Source organism: Cavia porcellus, unplaced genomic scaffold, assembly GCF_034190915.1.
Source record: "Cavia porcellus strain 051 isolate PalLab524CR breed Dunkin Hartley unplaced genomic scaffold, mCavPor4.1 scaffold_18, whole genome shotgun sequence".
NCBI classification, from domain to species: domain Eukaryota; kingdom Metazoa; phylum Chordata; class Mammalia; order Rodentia; family Caviidae; genus Cavia; species Cavia porcellus.
Window position 1 is genome coordinate 61,021,938 of NW_026947501.1, and position 21,523 is coordinate 61,043,460.

The 21,523-nt window shown below is 34.3% G+C and overlaps 1 protein-coding gene across 22 annotated transcripts in view; it reads left to right on the forward strand.

Moving 5' to 3' along the window:
* The window catches only part of Lcorl (ligand dependent nuclear receptor corepressor like), a 171,228-nt gene that overhangs the window by 97,212 nt on the left and 52,493 nt on the right, over positions 1 to 21,523 (forward strand). For 18 of the 22 annotated variants that reach the window (XM_063230098.1, XM_063230097.1, XM_013147330.3 and 15 more), the window contains one exon: positions 18,608 to 18,859. The exons of 3 other annotated variants lie outside the window; for them this stretch is intronic. In XM_063230098.1, coding sequence (XP_063086168.1) covers positions 18,608 to 18,859 — 252 coding nt within the window. Of the gene's footprint in view, positions 1 to 18,607; positions 18,860 to 21,523 lie in introns of those variants that run through there. One more of the 22 variants, XM_063230112.1, reaches the window with a different exon arrangement.

A 21,523-nucleotide genomic window follows, 5' to 3' on the forward strand; every position in this document is an offset into this window, starting at 1 on the left:
AACATAGAGGGTACTAATAAATGTTATAGCCACATTGTGAGTTGTATTCTTTAACATTAGAAAGTAGCCTACTTTGTTTTATGTTTGTTTGCTTGTTCATTTGTTTTTAACCTGTGCATGAAAAAAAGTTATATCCACCCTGGCTGACATTAGAAATTTAATTGAACATACTTTATTTTCCTGTTATACCGCTGATCTTCCCTTTTAGCCTTTTCATATCATTTTTTTAGTTGTGCTTAACTGTTTCTTGCTTTGTGAACACTTTGAACATCTTTAATAGGTGAGTTAAATCTTTTTATTTTCCTACAGTGACTAGTACATTAATGTCAACTTCCTTTTTCCTAATAGAGATTTTTATTTTTTAAAAACCAGTTGGTGGGCTGGGGATTTAGCTCAGTGGCATAAGTGCCTGCCTTGCAAGCAGGCAGTCGTGAGTTCAATCCCCAGTACCAATAAAAAGGAGAAAGACCAAATAAAAAGTTGGTACCAGATCATCTGGCTATTAGAACCTCTATAATTAAAACTAGTCCTGACACCTGAATAGATAAGCATACTCATCAAGGAATATACCAAGTTTATAAATAATGTGGCAGCATTTCAGAACACTTGATAAATACTGTTTAATAAGTTATTTTAGGAAAAGTGGCACAAGCTGCAGGCCTGCACAGAGAACTCTACCTGGCCATGCAACCATAGTGCCTCACTCAGAACCTGGGAGAGCCCTGTCTAGCGTCTCCAAACAGTTGGGGACCTTTGGTATGTGGCTGGTTGGGCCCTGCCTAGTGATCCCAAGCAGCTGGGGAACTTCAGGGGGCTGTGTGGTGTGAGTTGAAAGCGTGCACAGAAAATTACACTTGGCTATACAGCCCTGGTACACCACTCAGAATCTTATAGAGCCCTGCCCAGCAACCTCAAGCAGCCAGGAGCTTCTGTGAGCCACATGGGGTATGCTGGAGGTCTGCCAAGCTTACTCTCCTAATTCAGGGAGCCTTAAAGTGCCACTACGAACCCAGTAAGGCCTGCCTAAAAATCCCCACTCAACTGAGGAAGCTCCCTGCAGAATAGACAGCCATCTTCAACCCAGGAAACAACTGAGACTTTGCATTCAGCTGCCTCAGGGAAATACAGGAAAATGACAAAATGAAAGAGCAGAATGCAGTTTCAAACCTCCAGTCCATCCCAAAAAGCCTAGGAGAGATGCACATAGAAGAAAGTGTAAGCCATACACCTGAAACTTCTGAAATGATAGCAATGAAGTAAAGAAACACCTCCATGAAGCTATAAAGGAACTCATAGCAGAAATAATCTCCCAAGTAAAACACGAAATGATAAACATAATGAAAGAAATGCTAAATACATATAAAGAAGACATAATTATAAAAATAGAGGAGCATTGCAAAATGATGGAAGTCTTAAATGAACAATATAAGAAAGAATTAGAATGCATTGAAACACATTCAAAGAGATATCCAGGAAATCAAAAATTACATTGAGAGTTGGCAAAACTGCCTCAATGAATGTGAAAATAGACTTTCAGAACTCAAAGAAGAGATTGCAACTAGTAAACAGGAAAGATATTTTAAAAATTAACAAGGAATCAGGACACAACAATTCAATAGTTGCAAGATGATGTAAAAAAAACTAAGATTGATAGATGTAAATGAAGGTGACAATACAAATGATATAGAAAGACTTATTTACAGAAGTAATAGCTGAAAATTTCCCAAACATGGGAAAGGAAACTGACACACAAATAAGTGATGCATATAGAACTCCAACTAACCATAACCAAAACAAATCTATACCTAGACATATAATAACATCCCAGAAATTTGGCATAAGAATACAATATTAAAAGCTATTAGAGAAAAGAAACAAATCACCTAGGAAAAGCCCGTCAGAATCACTGCAGACTTCTTAACACAAGCAGTCAAGTCAAGAAGAGCATGAAGTGAAGTATTTCAAATCCTAACGGAAAATGACCGCCAACCCAGATTGATATACCCTACAAAACTTTCCTTCAAAACTGATGGAGAAATAAGATACTTCCATGACAAAGAACAGCTGAAGAACTTCATGACCACCAAACCAACCCTACAGAGAATACTGAAAGGTATTCTAGATAGACATAAAAATAACTACAACTTCAGGAACACCAACAGAAAAAAAAAACAAGCAGGGCAAACAGAGGAGAAAGGTAAAGACCCTACAGCAGAAAAATAGCATGACAAAAACAAGCCAATGTATATCAGTTTTAACCATTAATGTAAATGGCCTCCATTCACCCATTAAAACAGACAGGCAGAATGTATCAAGAAACAGTATCCAAACATATGCTATATCCAAGAATACCATCTAGCCCAAAAGGAAATTCATAGACTTAAAAGTCAAAGAATGAAGAACAATACATCATGCAGTAGGAACTCAAACAAAGCAGGGGTATCTGTTCTGTTTGCAGACAATGTGAACTTCAAACCAAGAATGATCAGAAGAGAAAATAAGGTCACTTCATACTCCTTAGGGGAAAACTTCAAGAGGAAGAGATAACAGTCTTAAATATATATGCACCAAATATGGGAGCACCTAGCTATATAAAACATTAATGGAAATGAAAAATCAAATAAGCAATAACAATTGTAACAGGAGAACTTAACATCCCATTGACACAGAGAGACAGATCAGCTAGACAAAAAATCAACAAAGAGCAGAACGGATTCAAACTTGTGAACAAATGGACTTAGTGGACATATACAGAGTATTCCATCCAAAAACATCAGAATATACATTTCTTGTCAGCTTCACATGGGACATTCTCTAAAATAGACCATATTCTTACCCATCAAGTATGCTTGAGTAAATACAAAAGAATCAAAGTTATAACATGCTTATTATCTGATCATAGTGCCATAAAACTGGAAATTAACTACAAAAGAAACTTCAGAACTCCATAAACACATGGAAATTCAATAATACACTCCTGAAAAATCAATGAGTCATGGAGAAAGTTGAAGAAGAAATTAAACAGTGTCTAAAAGCAAGTGAAAATACAAATAGATCTTACCGGGACTTATGGGATGCAATGAAAGCAGTCCTCAGAGAGAAATTTACTGCAGCGAATTCCCACATCAGGAAAACGGAAAGAAAACAAACCTCAAACATCTAGAAAAAGAACAAGTCAACCCAGAGCCAAAAGAAAGAGGAAATTATAAAGATTAGAGCAGAAATTAATACAATAAGAATCTAAGGAAACAATACACAGAATTAATGAATCAAGAAGTTGGTTATTTGAAGGAATAACTAGAATTGATAAGCCCCTAGCCAACATTAAAAAATGAAAGAAAAACTCAAAATCATGCAATAAGGAATGAAAAGGATGAAATCACTAAAGACCCGGTAGAAATACAGAAGATCATCAGTACCTACTTTGAAAACCTTTACTCTCATAGGTTTGATAACATAGGAGAAATGGACAGATTCCTAGAAACATGAATTACCAAAGCTGGATCAAGAAGATGGAAAACTGCTGAATAACCCAATATCAGTTAATGAAACTGAAAATTAATTAGGACCTTACCAAAAAAAAGCCTGTATCCTGATGGGTTCACAGCTGAATTCTACAAGAAATTCAAGGAGGACTTAATGCCAACCCTCCTAAAACTCTTCAGTGAAACTGAAAAAGAAGCAGTTCTCCCTAGCTCATTCCCTGAAGTAAGTATTACCCTAATACCAAAACTATGGGAAAAACCCAACCAAAAAAGAGCACTACAGGCCAATCTCCCTAATGAACATAGATGCAAAAATTCTCAATAAAAATACTGGCAAACAGAATGCAGCAAGTCATCAAGAAGATTATACATCACAACCAAGTGAGATTCATCCCAGGAATGCAGGGATGGTTCACCATATCAGTAGGACCAAAGATAAGAACCACATGTTCATTTCAATAGATGCAGAAAAAGCTTTTGATAAAGTCCAACACTCATTCATGGTAAGAACCCTACTGAAAATCAGAATAGATGGTCTTTACTGCAAACTGATAAATGCCATCTATGACAAACCAAACAGCCAGCATCATATTAAATGGTCAAAACCTGAAAGCTTTCACTCTAAAATCAGGAACAAGACAAGGATGTCCACTATAGTGCAGCAAACATTAGCTAGAGAAATTAGACAAGAGAGAACTAAAAGGAATAAGGACAGGAAAGAAATAATTATCATTATTTGCAGATGACATGATACCCTACATAGAAGACCCCCAAAACTCCCATCAAAAGACTCCTGGGTATAATAACCAAATTCAGTAATGTAGCTGAATACGAAGTCAACACTGAAAAATCAATAGCATTCCTGTATACAAACAGAAAAACACACTGAGAGAGAAATAAGAAACCACACCTTTCACAGTAGCATCCAAAAAAATGAAATCAGTCTAACGAAGTAATCGATCTAATGAAGAAATCAACTAAACAAAGAAAGTAAAAGATCTATTCAGTAAAAATTACACTACTATGAAAAATAAAATGGAAGAGGATCTCAGAAAATGGAAAGACATACCTTGTTCATGGATAGGAAGAACAAACATTATTAAAATGGCTATTCTCCTAAAATTGTTAGACAGATTTAATGCAGTTCCGATGAAAATACCATTACAATACCTCACAGATCTAGAGAAATAACTCTTATTCATGAGGAATCAAAAGACACCTAGAAGAGCAAAGGCAATTCTGGGCAACAGAGGCAAGGCAGGAGACACATCACAATCCCTGGCTTGAAATTATACTACAAAGCTACTGGAATAAAACCAGACTTGAAGGTTAGTGGAGTAGATTAGAAGATACAACCACAAGTACAAACACACTCAGCCACTCTTTAACAAAGTGGCCAAACGTGGAAGAAAGATATCCTCTTTAATAAGTGGTGCTAAGTGGTACTGGAAGTGCTGACTTCCATATGCTGAAAACTAAAACTAGACCGACCCATGCCTATCACCATGAAGTAAACTAAAGTCAAAATGGATCAAAGATCTAAATATTAAAACAGAGACATGAAATCTTCTGTAGGACAAAGTAGGTAGAAATTTTGAAGACATAGGGGTAGGTAGAAAATCCATAAACAAAAATCAAATTGCACAGGAAGTACTTCCCAGAATCAGCATCTGGGATTTCATCTTATTAAAAAGATTTTGATTGTGAAAAGAAATCTCCAACAGAGTGAAAAGGAAACCCACGAATTGGGAAAAAATTTTAGTCAACTGTCCCTCAGACAAAGGACTTCTGTCTAGAACATATAAAGAATTTTTTTTAAAATCAAGTCCTGAAATTCAAAGACCTAATCCAATATCAGGCATCTGAGATGCACTTCTCAGCTGAAAAAATACAAATGACAAATAAATACATGAAAAAATGTTCAGCATGGTTGGTCATTAAAGAAATGCAGATTAAAACCACACTGACATTCCATCTGACTCCAGAAAGAATGACCAAGATCAAGAAAACCACCAATAACAAATGCTGGAGAGACTATGGGGGAAAAGGAACTCTTCTACACCATTGGTGCGAGTAGACTGGTGCAGCCACTGTGGAGGTCAGTCTGGAGATTCCTCAAAAAGCTGGGATTGGAAGTCTCATTTGACCCAGCTATTCCACTTCTAGGCATATTCCCAGAAGAACTGAAAGTATACCACAGTGAAATATGTCACCATGTTTATAAGCAGCACAATTCGTAATAGCCAAATCTTGGAAACAACCTAAATGCCCATCAGCTGTGGAATGGATAGAAAGGATGTGTATTTTTATACAACAGAGTACTACTTAGCTGTAAAGGAGGATCACATTGATGCTTTTATCAGTAAATGGGTGCTATTTGAGACCAGACTTACAAGTGAAATAAATAACTCACATGTCTAAGTACCATATTATCTTTCTACTATAAGAAAATGAGAGAATAAATAAGATATAAAATCTTATATTCTAGTTTCGTTGATTTCTCTAACCTCTAATTTTTTATTTGTTCTCTAGCCTTTTGTTTATTTTTAGTTGTTTCAGGTTTAGTTCTTCATTTGTGTTATTTTAAAGTGGAAAGTTAATATTATCAGTTTGATTTTTTTTTCTTTTTCTAATAGAGGTGTTTACAGCTGTAGATTGCTTTCCAAGGATTAACTTAGTTCCATCTTATACCTCTTGGTAGATTGTCTTGTTATTGTTTATTTTCACTTACCTTTTCTGTTGTCTAATATTCTTTATGACTCTATCTTTAAAAGACACTTAGGATGTTTAGAAATATGCTTTTATATCCATTTGTAAGTTTTCCAAATTTCTTTCTGTTGTTGGTGTGTAGCTTTGTTTCATTAGTATTGGAAAACATACTTAGAATCCTTTCATTTTGATTGAAGTGGGGGATTGAGGTTTGTTTTGGTTTTTTTTACTTTTTTATTTCTTGTGTTTTGTTTTGGATCCTCACAGCTTGTCATGGAGAATTTCCACGTGCACTTGAGAAAAATCTATATTCCACAGTTATTGGAGTATTATATCAGGGTTTACTTAAAGAAACAGATACAATACAAGATATGCAGATATATAAGAAATTATAAGATTGGCTTCCAGTGGTGAGCCACAAAGTCAGATGTGGGAGAGTGCAGGGAATATGTACTCGCTGGAGGCTGAAGGATCCAGCCCAAGGGCTGGAACTTACTGCAGTGTCCTGTGTAAGTCTGTATCAGGAGGCCTGTGGATCTGCCACGGAACACTGAAGAATCTGTGACAGACAGCTGAAGACTCTACATGAAAACTGAAGAGTCCCAGGCAGAAGCCAGTCTGACTGTACCAGAAGCCAGGAGATGATATCCAAGCTGAAGACCAAGATGAACTCCTCCAAAGAACTAGCATTCAGCTCATCCTCATTTGCCTTTTATGGTATGCAGGCTGCTCCCCTGGGGTGAGTGTAGCACTCACACCATCTGGTACCCTGCTCCTGCACAGACTGAAATGTTTCAAACTAAGGTCCTAGCCCCCCTGCTAAATCACTTAGTTAAACTCTGACCTTCCCAAATCAACAGTGAGCAGTATCCTAGAATGGTAAAGACTTCTCCCTTACACCCCAGAATATAGAGCTGCTGAATCCCTTAGTTAAATTTCTAGACTTCTCAAGTTGACACAATGTATAAACCATAACAAGTATTCAGTATATGTCTGAGCTATTAATGGTAGCGTTCAAGTATTCCATATTGATTTTGTCTGGTTTTGTTTTAATATCTAGAGTTAAAAGTATTCGTTTCTGTTATTCTTGAATATTGTATCTCTTCCTTCAGTTTTTTTCCTTCATACATTTTTGTGCTGTTACTAGATGTGTGTGTGGGTGTGATATATATATATATATATATATATATATATATATATGTTTAAATCTTCTTGATCACTTGAACCTTATTATAAAATGATCTCACTTTCTAGCATTGTTTTGCTTACTGTTTTCATACTGTCATTCTTATCATTCTTGAAACCTATTTGAGTCACTGGAGTTAAAGTATGCTTTTGATAGTGATGATCAAGTTTTTAAATCTGATACTCTTTGCCTTACTAGAAATGTTTAATCTATTTATCTAATTCCTTTGTTGTTTCTTTACTGTGTTTTTTCAGTTATTTTCTTGGTGATTGCCCTGGGAATTATAATTAACATCTTTATTTATAATAATCTTCATTGAATTAATTCCAGCTTAATTTCACAAAATCTTTGTTCCTGAACCTCTTCATTCCTTAACCTACTTATGTGTCATTTCATCTATTTTAATTTGTATATTATATATCCACTAAAATATGCATGCTTATTGCTTTATGCATTTACTTTATAAATTAAATAGGCGAGAAGAAAAGTTGTAAAAAATTATAATTTTGAGGCAAAAATACTTGTTTTGACTTACTTCCTGGTGTTCTTTCCCGTATGCCCGTACTTACTGGCTTTTCTTCTTGTGGAGAGTGTCTGTTCAACTCATTTTCCCATTTAGTGATTGGGCTGCTTGTGTTTTTAGTGCCAAGTATTTTGAGTTTTTTAATATGTTCTAGATACTAATCTGCTGTTGGAAGAGTAGATAGTGGAGATTTCCCCCATTCTATATCTTACCTCTTTAGTTTTGTTGTTTCCTTTGCCATGCAACAATCTTTTAAACTGATGTAATCCCACTTCTTAATTCTTGCTCTTATTGCCTAAGGAATTGAAATTCTTATTCAGAAAGTCTTTGGCTGTCCCTTGTGTTTAAGAGTCTCAAAGTTTTAGATCTTATACCTAGGACTTTAATCCATTTAAAATTAATTTTTGTACATGGTAAGGATTGAAGATCTACTTCTAATCCTCTGTGCATAGATGCTCAGTTTTCCTAGCACTATTTGTTAATGGCTGTCTTGTCCAACATATTTTTGGCCTCTTTTTCAAATATCAGATGGCTGTAGTTGAGTGAATTTTGGTTTCTGGGTCTTCTATCCTGTCCACTGGTCTGTGTATTTTTATGCTAGTATCATCCTGTTTTCATTACTATGACTGTTTATATTACTATTATTTGAATATGGGCATTGTGCTCTCTCCAGCACTGAGCTTTTTTGCTCAGGATTGTTTGGCTAATCTAGGCCTTTTGTGCTTCCATATGAACTTTAAGATTGTTTTTTCCAAGTTCTATGAAGAATGGCATTGGTGTCTTGATAAGGATTGCATCGAATAGTTCGTTTTGGGAAATGTGGCCATTTTAACAACATGAATTCTGCCAGTCCATCAGCATAGGAGCTCTTTTCATCTTCTAGTATCATCTTCAATTTCTTTTTTTAATATTCCATAGTTTTCAGTATAGAGGTCCTTTGTCTAGTTGATTGGGCTTATACCTAAATATTTTATTTTATTTTTTAAGCTATTGTGAATAGAACTGTTTTCTGCTTTCTTTCCCAGTAGGTTCACTATTGGCATATGAAAAAACTATTGATTTTTGTTACTGCCTTTCTAACCTGCTACTTTTCTGAGTTTATTACTGTAAATCTAAAAGTCTTCTGGTAGAGTTTTTAGGATCTTTAAAGACTCATATCATCTGCAAGTAGAGATAATTTGACTTCCTCTTATCTGTATCCCTTGTGTTTCTCTTGTAGAATGACAATTGCTGAATCTTCCAACACTGTATTAAACAGAAGTGGTGAGAGTAGAATCCTTGTCTCATTCCTGATTTGATATGAAGTGCTTTCAGTTAACTGTGTTTGTCATATCTTTAATTGTATTGAAATAGAATTCTTTTATTCTTTGCTTTTTTAGAGTTTTTATCATGAAAGGGTGTTGAATTTTATCTAAGACTTTTTCTGCATTTGTTGAATTTATCATATTATTTTTATCTCTGATTTTATGTGATGTGTTATGTTTATTGATTTGTACATGTTGAGCCCTTGCATCCCTTTAGTGAAACTAACTTGATTAAAGTGTATGCTTTTTATAATATGTTGTTGGATTATAGTTGCAGGAATCTTATTGAGAACTTTTGCGTCTCTGTTCATCATGGATATTGGTCTATAGTTTTTTTTGTTTTTGTTCTGGTTTTGGCATAAGGATGGTACTGGTTTCATAAAATGAATTTGGAAGTATCCTTCCTCTTTCTGTTTCATGAAATAATTTGAGGAGTACTGATACCAGTTCTTTTTTAAAGTTCTGGTATAATTCCACAGTAAATCCATCCAGTCCTGGAATTTTCTTTGTTAGAAAACATTACTTCTTCATCTCCCTGCTTTTCATTATCCTGATTAGGTTTATTAATATCCTCTGACTACAAGTTTTGTAGGTTGTATCTAGAAATTTTTCCATTTCTTCCAGATTTTTCCAATTGTAAGTTTAATAAAAGTGTAAGTTTTTTTTATGAGGTTCATGAGTTCTTTGAGTCTCCATGATACTGCTGTAGTATCACCTTTCTTGTTTCTAAATAACCTGGCTGTTATTGTGGCTAGTTTAGTTAAGAGGTTATCAAATCTTGTTTATCTTGTCAAAAAACCAACTGTTCCTTTAATCGATCCTTTGTATTATTGCAATTTCACGTCTGATCTTTATTATTTCTTTGTTCTATGGGTTTTGTGTTTGATTTGTTATTATTTTTTTAAATCTTTGAGTTACATCATCAGGTTATTTGAGAGTTCTCAGATTTTTAAATGTAGACACAAAGAGCTTATAAATTTTCCTTTGAGAATTGCCTTGTTGGGCTGGGGATTTAGCTCAGCTGCATAAGCGCCTGCCTTGCAAGCACGTGGTCGTGAGTTCGATCCCTGGTAGTGATAATAAAAAAAAAAGAGAGAATTGCTTTTTCTGTATCCCACAGATGTTGGTATGTTATATTTCCATTATCATTTCATTCTGATTGTTCAAAATCATATTATTCGTTACTGTATTTTTGTAATTTTGTTGTTCACTATTACTGGTCTTTAGTTTTATTCTTGATAAGATATGATGTAAGATTATTTCATTGTTTGTTTGTGGCATTTAAGACTTGCTTTGTGACCTAAGACACAGTCTACTTTGGGAAAAGTTTTGTGAACTGCTGGAAAAAATTATATTCCACTGCTATGGAATGGAATATTCTGTAGATACCTTTTCAGACTATTTTGTCTGTTGTGTGTAGTTTACATCGAATGTTTCTTTGTGGATTTTGTGTTTGGATGACATATCTGTGTAGAAAGTGGGATTTTCAGGTAAACTGCTATAATTGTATTGACATTTATATATCCCTTTATTCTCAATAATGTTTATTTTGTGAAATTGGCTGTTTCAACATTTGGTGCATATATGTTTTCTATCATTGTATCTTATTGCTAGCATGTAGTGACCTTCTTCGTCTCTTAATTTTGACTTCAGTTATTCATTGGATATAATTCCTGTTTGTTTTCTAATTCAATTTGTATAAAATGTCTCTTTGGGTTTAAATCTTTGTGGGTGAGTGTTTCTTGTAGATTGCATATGGGGACCTTATTTTTTAATCCATTTCGCTAATATATGTCTTAATTGGAAAACTAAGATTATTTACATTATTGAAAGATACATCCTTAATTCCTACAGTTTCATTATTTTTGTGATGTTTGGTTTTTTTTCCTAATACAAATGTATTATTTGATTCTTTATCTATGTATAGTGTTCCTTTACTTTGAGAAGTACCAGCTTAGTAGTCATAAATTCTCTTTAAGTTTTATTTTGTTTAGAAAATTTTTATTTCTACCTTAATTCTAAAGGACAGTTTTAGGGCCTGGGATTATAGCTCAATGACACAGCACCTGCCTGGCAAGCATAAGTCCTGAGTTCAATTCCATGTTTTTAAAAAAAAAAAAGAGAGAGAGAGAGAGAGATTTAAATGGTAGTTTTGCTAGATATATTAATCTAGACAGGTAATTATTTTCTTTTAGAGCTTGAATATTATTCTATGGCCTTGTGGCCTTTAAAGTTTCTGCTGAGAAACCTGATAATATTTTGATATATCTACCCTTATAAAATATCTGAAATTTTTCTTTTACAGCTTTTGGTTTCATCTGTTTGCTCTGTGTTCTCTCCACATTTTAACTTATAATAGGACATGGGAAGGTTCTTCTCTGTCACATCTGATTGTGGCTCTAAATATTTTCTGTACCTGCATGTCTGTATCTTTCTTAAGATTTGTAAATTTGTTTTGCTATTATTTCAGTGAATCAGTTTTTGTATCCCTTTAAGTTTGCATTTCAAGCATCTCTTGTGTTCTCAAGACACCTCACATTGTTTTTAAACCATATACCATATGTCTTACTTTTTTATAATTTTATTTTTTTCTTTATTGCTATCTAAATGAAGTAACTTGTCACCTTTATCAAGACCTAAGATTGTCTTTTGCTTCATCACTGAATGTTTTATTTTGGCTCACTGAACTTTTCATTTTCATGTTTTCTGTTTATTTGAGACTCCCTAATATTTTATCAAGCTATTCTTTCATGTGTTGTGTTACATCCTTATCTCTTCTATGTTTGTATTACTGTGCTTTTTCTGATTATTTTTATAATTCTTTTGAATTCTTTGATACTTCCTCTATTTTGATGTCATTGGAATCGGTTACTGTGAAGGTACTAACTTGAGGGCAGAAATGGACAAAATTTAAAATACGTTTAAATAGAAATTTTAAAAAGAATGAAAAATAAAATGAAAATTAGAAAATAAAAAGGGAGTAATTTAAATAATTGGATTATTAGAAGTATTGAGTATTGGCTAGATATGGGGCAGAGTTTGGGAGGTGATAGCTAATGGGTAGTGCTTTGGGGATAACAAAAATTATCTAAATTTATGGTCATGGTTGTACAACTCTATCAGTGTGGTAAAATCTACTGAATCTTTAAGTTTGTAAATTACGTGGTGCACAGATTTTAGTTTGATAGACCTGTTATTTAAAAAATCTTAAATACCAATTAAATAGAAATCAGAAGAAAAAAATTGTATATCCACTAATCAGGAAATATTTTTAAAAGAAAATCAGTGTCCACAGAGATATTAATAATGAAAGAACTGTCTCTTCTGAGGTAGTGGAACAGGTGTCCAACTGGGGATGTTTACTACCTAATACCAGTCTGTACTTGTGTTCACATTTTCTTGTGTTTTATAGCTCTTATGGGCAGAAGGGTTGTGAGTTAGTTGTACCATCCTTCTTTTGTGCTGCTTTCTTGGCTGCCAACTGCATAGTTTTGGGGCCCATGATAGTTGAAGTGATTCCCAGCTCTTTGCTCACCAACTACAATGTTGCATGGAATGTTACATTTCCTTTCTGGGTTTACTCCAGACAGCTTGGTTCAGTGGCCTCTTGACACAGAACTTGACTTGAACTTCTGACAGCCCTGCGAATCCCAGGTTTGTTTGGATTGATGTTTGTTTGTTTGTTTTTGAGGGAGGCCTGCTCAGCAGACACCCTACTGCCTTGGGTTGGAGGACCACCGTAGGTCCGTCCCATGTGGTCAGCCACCCACATTTCATCCTTTACATCATCCAGATCCCATGTACCTCATTGCATTTGCTTAGCTCCAGTTATTCCTCTTGCAGTCATTGGAGCTATCAGTCCCAAATGGCTGGAAAGCTCCACTATTATGGAGCTGACCTGAGTTTCACTGTGTATATTTTGAAATGGACCTGCTTCAGTAGTATTCCATATTTAGTCACAAGGCAAACTAGCCAGAACACCAAGGCAATACTTGTGAGTTCAGGAGAAAGAAAAATACAAGGGCTGTGTTTTCCTAAGCAACAGGCTCAAGCATAATTCTCACAAGATGCCTTCCTGCTACAGCTCCACTGATAATTGCTGGACAGTTCTGGAACATCTGCTTAGTAGAAAACTCTGAGATCAGATAAATTCAGACTCCTTTTGCTACCCCTACCCACACCCCCTTATCTGCTTTCCTGCCCCCAGCCCTCCCAAGTCTTTCCCTCTGTATCTGTCCTCACATTGCTGTGGCTCTGGACTGCCATTGTGGGCACAGGTTCAGCACAAAAACGATCCTTCCAGCCCTCGGGCCTGGAAATCTGAATCTCTGAGGTTCTCCCATCCCTAACGCCTCTGTGTGTAGTATTTAACCCTTTACTACCTTGCTGAGTTGCTGTTTTAGTTGTCTCATTTTCAGTGGTGGAGAGCCTAAAAACTGTTTCTACTTTGTCATAATCTTTCTCCAAAGCCTAATTTTTATTCTCTACATTGTTCTTAAAAAATAATTTTTCTGAGTATCAGATTCTTAGGTTATCAATCTTTTTGTTGTGGTACTTCGAATATACTGTTCCACTGTCTTCTGGCCTCCGTGGTTTCTAATGTGAAGTTGTCTTTTAATGTTATTGAAGATTGTTTGGATGATGATTTGATTTATTTTTTGTTGCATTGAAGATTTGCTCTGTTTTTAGTGTCTGGAGGTTTCATCAAGGTACATCTAAATACAAATCTCTCAGTGTGTATCCCTTTGTCTGTATTGACAAAGGATCTTAATTGACAAAGGATCTTAATGTATAGCTAAATTTTGGGGGCATTTTATTTTTTGAAATAGTGGTTTTTTAAATCTTCTTTCCTTCTGGAACTATCATTTGCAAATATTGGGACACTTGATTGCATCCACATGTCTATGAAGCTCTGTTTGCCTCTTTTTATTCCTTCCTCTTTCCTTTTTCTCCTCAGACTGAATAATTTCTGTAAACTTACCTTGAGATTCATTGATTCTTTGATCATCTTATATCTGTTCTTGTATTAATCTTAGTGAACTTTCATTTGGTGCATTTTGTGGCTCCCGAATTTCTGTATGGTTCTTTTTTAAAAAATAACTTGTTTGTTTATATTTTCTGTTTGGAGAGAGATTTTACTTATGCTTTTGTGTAGTTCTTTATGCATGATTTCCTTTTGTTCTTCCGACTCCTTTGAAGTGGCTTTTTCAAGGTTTTGCCTATTAAGTCCAACGTCTGAATTTCCCCAGAGACATTTCTCATTGGCTCTTTCCCCCATGTTGGGGTCATAAATGTTTCTTTATATGACCCAGAAATTTTTTTTTAAAATCTGGATCTTTTTTCTAAAGCCTGAATATTTGAAATAATGTAATGTAATGATATGAGATGATTTTCCACACCAAATTTATTGTAGATACTGTTTGTTTAGGTACTTTTCAGAGGTAATGTTATAAAGTTGGCATTCTTTTTATTATTTTTCTACTGACTTCTCTTCTTAGATAGCTTCATGGCCAGTTAGTGATTAGGCATAGATTTCCTCATATATCCAGAACCTTAAAACTTTGTCTTTATTACGTTCTGTGTGTTGGGAAGGGAGAGTGGAAACACACAAATGTTTGAAATACCATATATCTATCCTAGCTAATTTTTGTGAGTCAACATTTCCTGAAAATTTGTTAAGTCTTTGGTTAATTCCCAGTGTTCTTCATTTTAATGGAAAAATACCATCCTATTTCCCCACCAAGAAAAGACCAAAACCAACAAATGAAAATCAACAACTCACAGGAAACTTATATTAACAGCATCAAATTTGAGGAAAACCAACCAGCTATTTTTCTAGTTATCTAATTTGCTCTTTTATAAATAACCCTTTCTTCTGTATGGCCTGAATTTTTGGAACAACCAAGGCCTGCTATATTTTTAAGCATTTCTTCCTGTAGTTTATCTCTTTTTGCATTTTACTATAGTTAGCAATAAGAAACCAGTGAGCAGCTTTCGTATTTTTGAAAATTGCCTAGAAGGATCACCAATTCATTAGGCACATTTTCTACTTTTCAAATTACTATACAAAACAGTAGTATGACACTTCCTACATTATAACCATTATATAGTTTACTCTTGAGTTTCTAAATTTTTTCTACCAGTTTTTACTCTACAGCTTTCTTAAAGTGTGTGAGTTTTCTGTTCACGGCTTTCTCTAGTTATTTCAGGCTTTCATTAATTCTATCCCCAAAGCCTCACTGGTTCTAAACCATTCCTGTATCTGAGGCTTTTGTTACAGCAGATTCCCACAAATCTGTATCAAAATCTGTTTTAATTACCTACTATATTACAAATTATCTGTAAAATGTTTTACACAAACATTTATTATCTCATATTTTGTGTGATTCACAACTCTGAAGATGGCTCAGCTGGATGGTTTTGTTCATTTTCTTATAAAGAAGAAGGCAATCCAGGGATTAGCTGAGTTTAAACTTCTAGCCTCACTGGTTTGGCTGCTGTCAGGAAGCCTTTCTATGTACCTTTCCATGTAAGCCTAGCTATGAGGTTCCTTACAGTTGGGCTTCCTCAATTGAGTGGGGAGGAAAAGGGAGGGACAGGAGAATAAAGGGGAAAAAAGAAATTATGAGAAAGGATTGAGGGACAGAATAGAAATGACAGAAAAGCAGTGCTCAGCAGTATGCATGATGGGAATCTTAGTCATTTTACCTAGTTCTAGAAGTAGCATACTTGCACAGTGTAATATTGGTCACACAGACTCCCCACGATAGATAATAGCAGGGAATGGGCTGCACACCTGTCTCAGACCAGGAGGCCTAGGAGTCATTAAAGACCATCTTGAAGCTGGCTGTCACACTAATTAATGCTTTTAAATAATTCAGTGTTGAAAAGGAAAAATAGACAAAAATAAGTAAATCTGTCTTCTTCATTTCCATGTGGCAGCATTCTTTCCTTCCTATACGAATAACATTTTCCCCTCAGTTTTTATGATCATTACTTCCTAATCTACTTGCACAAATGCACAGGTAATAAAATCTGTGTATGCTGCCAAGACCCTTATATAAAATGGTAAGTGTCCACAAATAACCACATTCTCCCTTTATGCTGCTTGTCCAGCCTCGTAAAATTTTAAAAAATTACCTACATCATTTTATAACAATCTCTTTATAACCTGAATAGTTTTCATTTGCTTTTATTTAGTTATAACAGATTTTACAAGTGATGTATGAGACTTACTACTAATTAGCAACTGAGCAGCATTGTCTTTGTCTCCTTTTTTCTTCTCATATGTGGACCTAATTCCAAAGTATAGCATAAAAGGGATCAACTGTAAATAGGTGAATATAAAAGAGCTTAATTTAGCTTTACATTCAGTCTGAAATTAACTCTAGCCATAAAATGGTTAATAAGATTTAATCACGGCTCTTCTTTTTCTGACAAATTCAGTCATTTTTAACTAATGCAATGATACTGTTAATCAGAAATGGCAGGACAATTACCTAAATGCTTAAAAGTAAAGCCATTATTTCCTTTAAACACATAGTGTAAAGTAAAATGTAGTTGAAAAGAGTATTTGTAGAAGCCTTTGAAGATTCCCAAGGATAGTAACTAAGAAATAGTGTACAGTGTCTGATCAAAACAAAGGTGTGCTTGTTTTTAAAAAACAACTTACGACTGTCAAAGACACATTACTATTAATCCCTCACAGATTCTTGTCTCTTGCTTCAAAGACACATATCCCATAGTTCTTCCTTCATTCTTTCTGAAATCCTCTTTTGGGAATGTCTTTAGGAGATAATGATGAAAAATGCTGTACCAAGTGCCATCCAGTAAACATCATCCACCGTGTCACTTCTGACGTCATGTCACTTCTGGCTCTTCTTCAAGGTCATTTTGACCTTGAAAGATAAACATTTTTGTTGATTCAAGACATTAAGATAGCCAGACACCGTAGCTAAAGATACTCATAAAAGGACTTCCAGGATGGCTTTCATGAAGTTGCAAGAACAATGTGATATATGTATTCAAAATAAGTAGTATTTTGAGGAGTTAATGGCAACATATCTTTTATGGTAGCTTTTTAAATTTACAGATAATTTTTGTATCATACCTCATATATTTAGAATTCCTCTGTACTATGTGGAAACTTATTGGAATATTTCACTTTACTTAGAATGCTTTAACAATACTATTTATTCTGAGCCCCCCCAAAATCTCACAGTGGCTTACATGTTATGATTTTTTAATATCCCAGTTATTGATGTAGTTAATGCTTATTTGCCATTTTGTGATTTAAATAAAATGTAACTACTCAGTCTGCATCTTTTTGCTTCTGTTATGATTTCCACTATAACCTCTGATAATAGCTAACATTTACTGAAGTGTTAATATGCTTGATACAGTATTCAGTGTTTTAAACTGCAACCTTTTATAATCCTTATGACATTCTGTAAGCAGGCCTTACTACAATTTCTGAAACTGTTTTTATATTAATGAGTAGAGAGACTAGAACATGGAGCAGATATGTATGTAAAAATGGCTAAGATTCCCAACTGTAGCTAGGTCTTTAGTCCAGTGCCAAAAAGAAACCATGTTCTTCCCATCCAGCTTCTTGCTGAAGAATAAAAGTGAAGGTTAAAAGGTTTCTTTTGTTATAGGCCTGTAGTCATTCTCTCTGATGTTTATCAGGAGTGAAACTTAACTTGATTTGACAGAGGTTATATAATGTTTGTTATGTAATATCTAAAACATATCTGAGACAATGATCTATGATCAAATTTATTAATATTTATACAGGACTACTATAGGCTCGCTCTGGTTAGGTCACACTTTGTCACCAAATGTAGAGGTGGTGGTGCTGGGGGTAGGTTTGTGCCTTTCCTTTTCTTAAATTGTACATTTTCAGTTCCTTGTTACTGTTAGAGTCGTGGATCTGTAATTATAGATGCTAGTTAGAAAGATTTCCCTTCAGATCATTTAAACAAGTACTTTAAACAATTACTTTAAACAAGTACTGTGTTAACACTAATACTGATCAACATTTTGGGGGGATTAAGACATTCAGTAATAATAATAATGCCACTTTATAGGAAATATTAGCACATACATGCTGAATATTAGTGAAATGTCTGTTTTGTTTTTGTGATTTTTTTTTAATCTGTAGTTCAGTTTGTGGCAAAGACTGAACAAAATGAGTAGATAAACCATGTTTTGGGGAGATATGTAATCATAAAACTAAATGTATAAGGTTTCTGTCACTAAGTCCCAGAAACTATTGGCAATTGTTGGCTGATGCTAAGAGACTTCAAACATTACTAATAATTTGTAAGTTTTTAAACGTTTAAATAATAGTACTTTGCATTTTTCTTTTTTAATGATTATCATATTATTTCTTCCCTAGATCTTCCTCAGAACTGTGATCCTAACATTCCCCTAGTTGCTCAGGAATTAATGAAAAAGATGATACGTCAGTTTGCAATTGAGTACATTTCCAAAAGTGGTAAAATTCAAGAGAATAGAAATGGTTCAATTGGACCAAATCTCATATGTAAAAGTATTCAAATGAATCAAGCAGAAAACTCCCTTCAGGAAGAGCAGGAAGGCCCCTTAGACCTCACTGTGAATCGAATGCAAGAACAAAATACTCAGCAAGGTAAGATTTTGTGTGTGTGTGTGTGTGTGTGTGTATGTGTAATATATAATTTTATGTTTTAAAATATGTAACTATATTTAAGTTGTATTCACAGGGAAACTTAAAAGTACTATTACTTTATGTAATATGGACATAAAGTTTAGAATTTGTATTTCATTTTTAATTGTTTCTAAAGGAAAATTTGAGTTACTTTTATCTTCTTTCACTAAACATGGTAAGATATAAGTAAAAAGATGTTTCTGAGAACTACTTTTTACAGTGGACAGCTGAAAACATTAAATGTTCAGTGTTTTGTACTTAGATAAGAAAAAAAAATGACTTATCATCCAATTATTTGTGATATAATTGGAAAAAGAGGAATTAATACATGTGATAAATCTAATGCAATCATGTAGTTAATTATACAGAAGTGTTTTTAAAAAGAAACTGGAATGATAAAATGTATGTTGGAATTGAATGAGATAGGATATGTTGGAATGGAGAACTGTGCCTTAACAGGAAAAGCAGAAGGAATATTTTTAAGACAAGCGCAGAGCCTTTTAAGTATGTGTTGGGGGAGATATTTATTTTCACAAAAAATAAGTAAGTATTCAAGGGCTGGAGATTTAGCTCAGCAGCATAAGCGCCTGCCTTGCAAGCAGGCAGTCGTGGGTTCGATCCCTGGTACCGATAAAAAGCAAAAAGACAAAAAAAAAAAAAAAAAGTATTCTGTAAAGAAAAAAAAAAAGGAGGATTGTTTCAAATCTTTGAAGTTGTAAAAAGTTAGTACTAAATTTGATCCTAGAGCCAGGATAGTGGTACAGGCCTGTAATCCCAGCACTCCAAGAGGCTGAGACGGGAAAATTGAAAGTTCCAGCCCAGCTCAGGCAATTTAGAGACTAAGCAGGATGCTGCCACTAAATAGAAAACAAAAGTGGGTAGAGATGTGCCTTTGTACAAAGGCCTTAAGTTCAATCCCCAGTACCACCAAAAAAAAAAAAAAAATAAGAAGAAGAAGAATCGAACCTAGAAGGTGGGGTCACTTCTACTAGTATACTAGTCAGAGTTTAAAGATGATAGTCTTTACAGTGTGTAAAACAAATAAAAATGGAATATCTGACATATGGAAATAATTTGCCTTTATTTCTTAATTTTAGATTACATGAGTTTATGTGGAAATGTCTAAGAAGTATTAAGAAAATAATTAGATGAAAAGACAAAAATACCAAAGATCATTATCCTGTAAGACTTAAGGAAAGAAAATACCAGTATACAGAAAAAGCAGAGGATTTTTATAACTTTATTTGCTATCCCTGCTTTATACTTATTTATCTTTCCTCCTCTTTTAGAGAGGTGGTATACAGTTCTAAAGTGACTACATGTAGGAAGTGCATGTACCCAGTCTCTGAGATTATTGTAAAAGTTATGTGCTGGAAATATGTACTAATGAAAACAAATTGACTAGAACATAGGTTTTGGTACATGACAAACTTGTGCAAAAATCTCAGTTCTACCACCTAAGCTTCTTTTATACATAACTATGTATCAGAGCTTTACACTCATTAGAACAACATGAGAATTGAATATAAATTAACAGACTCATTAAAGGTACTAGAACACCTCGTCAATCCATATTATTCACCTCCTATTCTTTAACACCACAAAAAAAGAAAACCTCATAAGGAAAATGATAGCAAATTTTAAATATTTGTATGGTTGTTACACTAAACTAGGACTGAACCTCTTCTGAATGATCCAATAAGTAGAATTCAGTAGTTAAAAGAGAAAAATAAATTTCAGATCAATATAAGAAAGAATATTTTCAGGACTCAGACGTTTCTTAAAAATGGAAAGGGGGAAAAATTCCCTGGTTGCCTCATTATTCGAGGTGTTCTGAAGCATCAGCTAAGTACTTAGGAGATATGACAGTTTAAAGTAAATATAAGTGAGGGCCAGGATATATAGTTCAGCAGCACAGCACCTGCCTGGCAACACAAGATTCTGAGTTGGTTCCAGGTACCAAAAAAGTGATCACTTAGATTCTTTGGTTCTGTGAAATTAAGTGGTACCCTGGATTCTAGTAAAAACAAAATAAGTAACTTAAAATATTTAAATTATTAAAATCTGGGCAAAGTCTGTAACTGAACATCCTGAGGTTGGAAAGAATAATGATACTTGTTAATCTGATAAATTGTCATGATTTCAGTGATCTTTAGAGTAGAAATCATTTAGTGTAATATGATTTGTGATAAGGAGGACAAGAGAGAAATAGTGATAGATGAAGCCAAAGAAATATATAGGGACCAGGTTATGAGAAAAATCGTAAAAGGTTAAGGAGTTTTACTTTGCTGGGCCCACAAGAAATTGCTAAGACTGGGCCGGGGATTTGGCTCAGCCTGGCAAGCTCAGCCTGCCTGGCAAGTCTGAGGTCACGAGTTCAATCCCTGGTATCAAAAAAAAAAAGAAAGAAAGAAAGAAAAAAGAAATTGCTAAGACCATTTGAAATAGAGTGACAAGATCTGATTTTATTTCATAAAACCATTCTGCCATGGTACAGCTAGTTTCTCAGATTAGCTTACTAAAACTCAAGGAAGCCACATAACTTTGGACATGTTTGTATCTGTGTATATATTCCCTAAGATGTATGATTCTTCTACAACTTAAAAATTTCAGGTTTTAAATAAG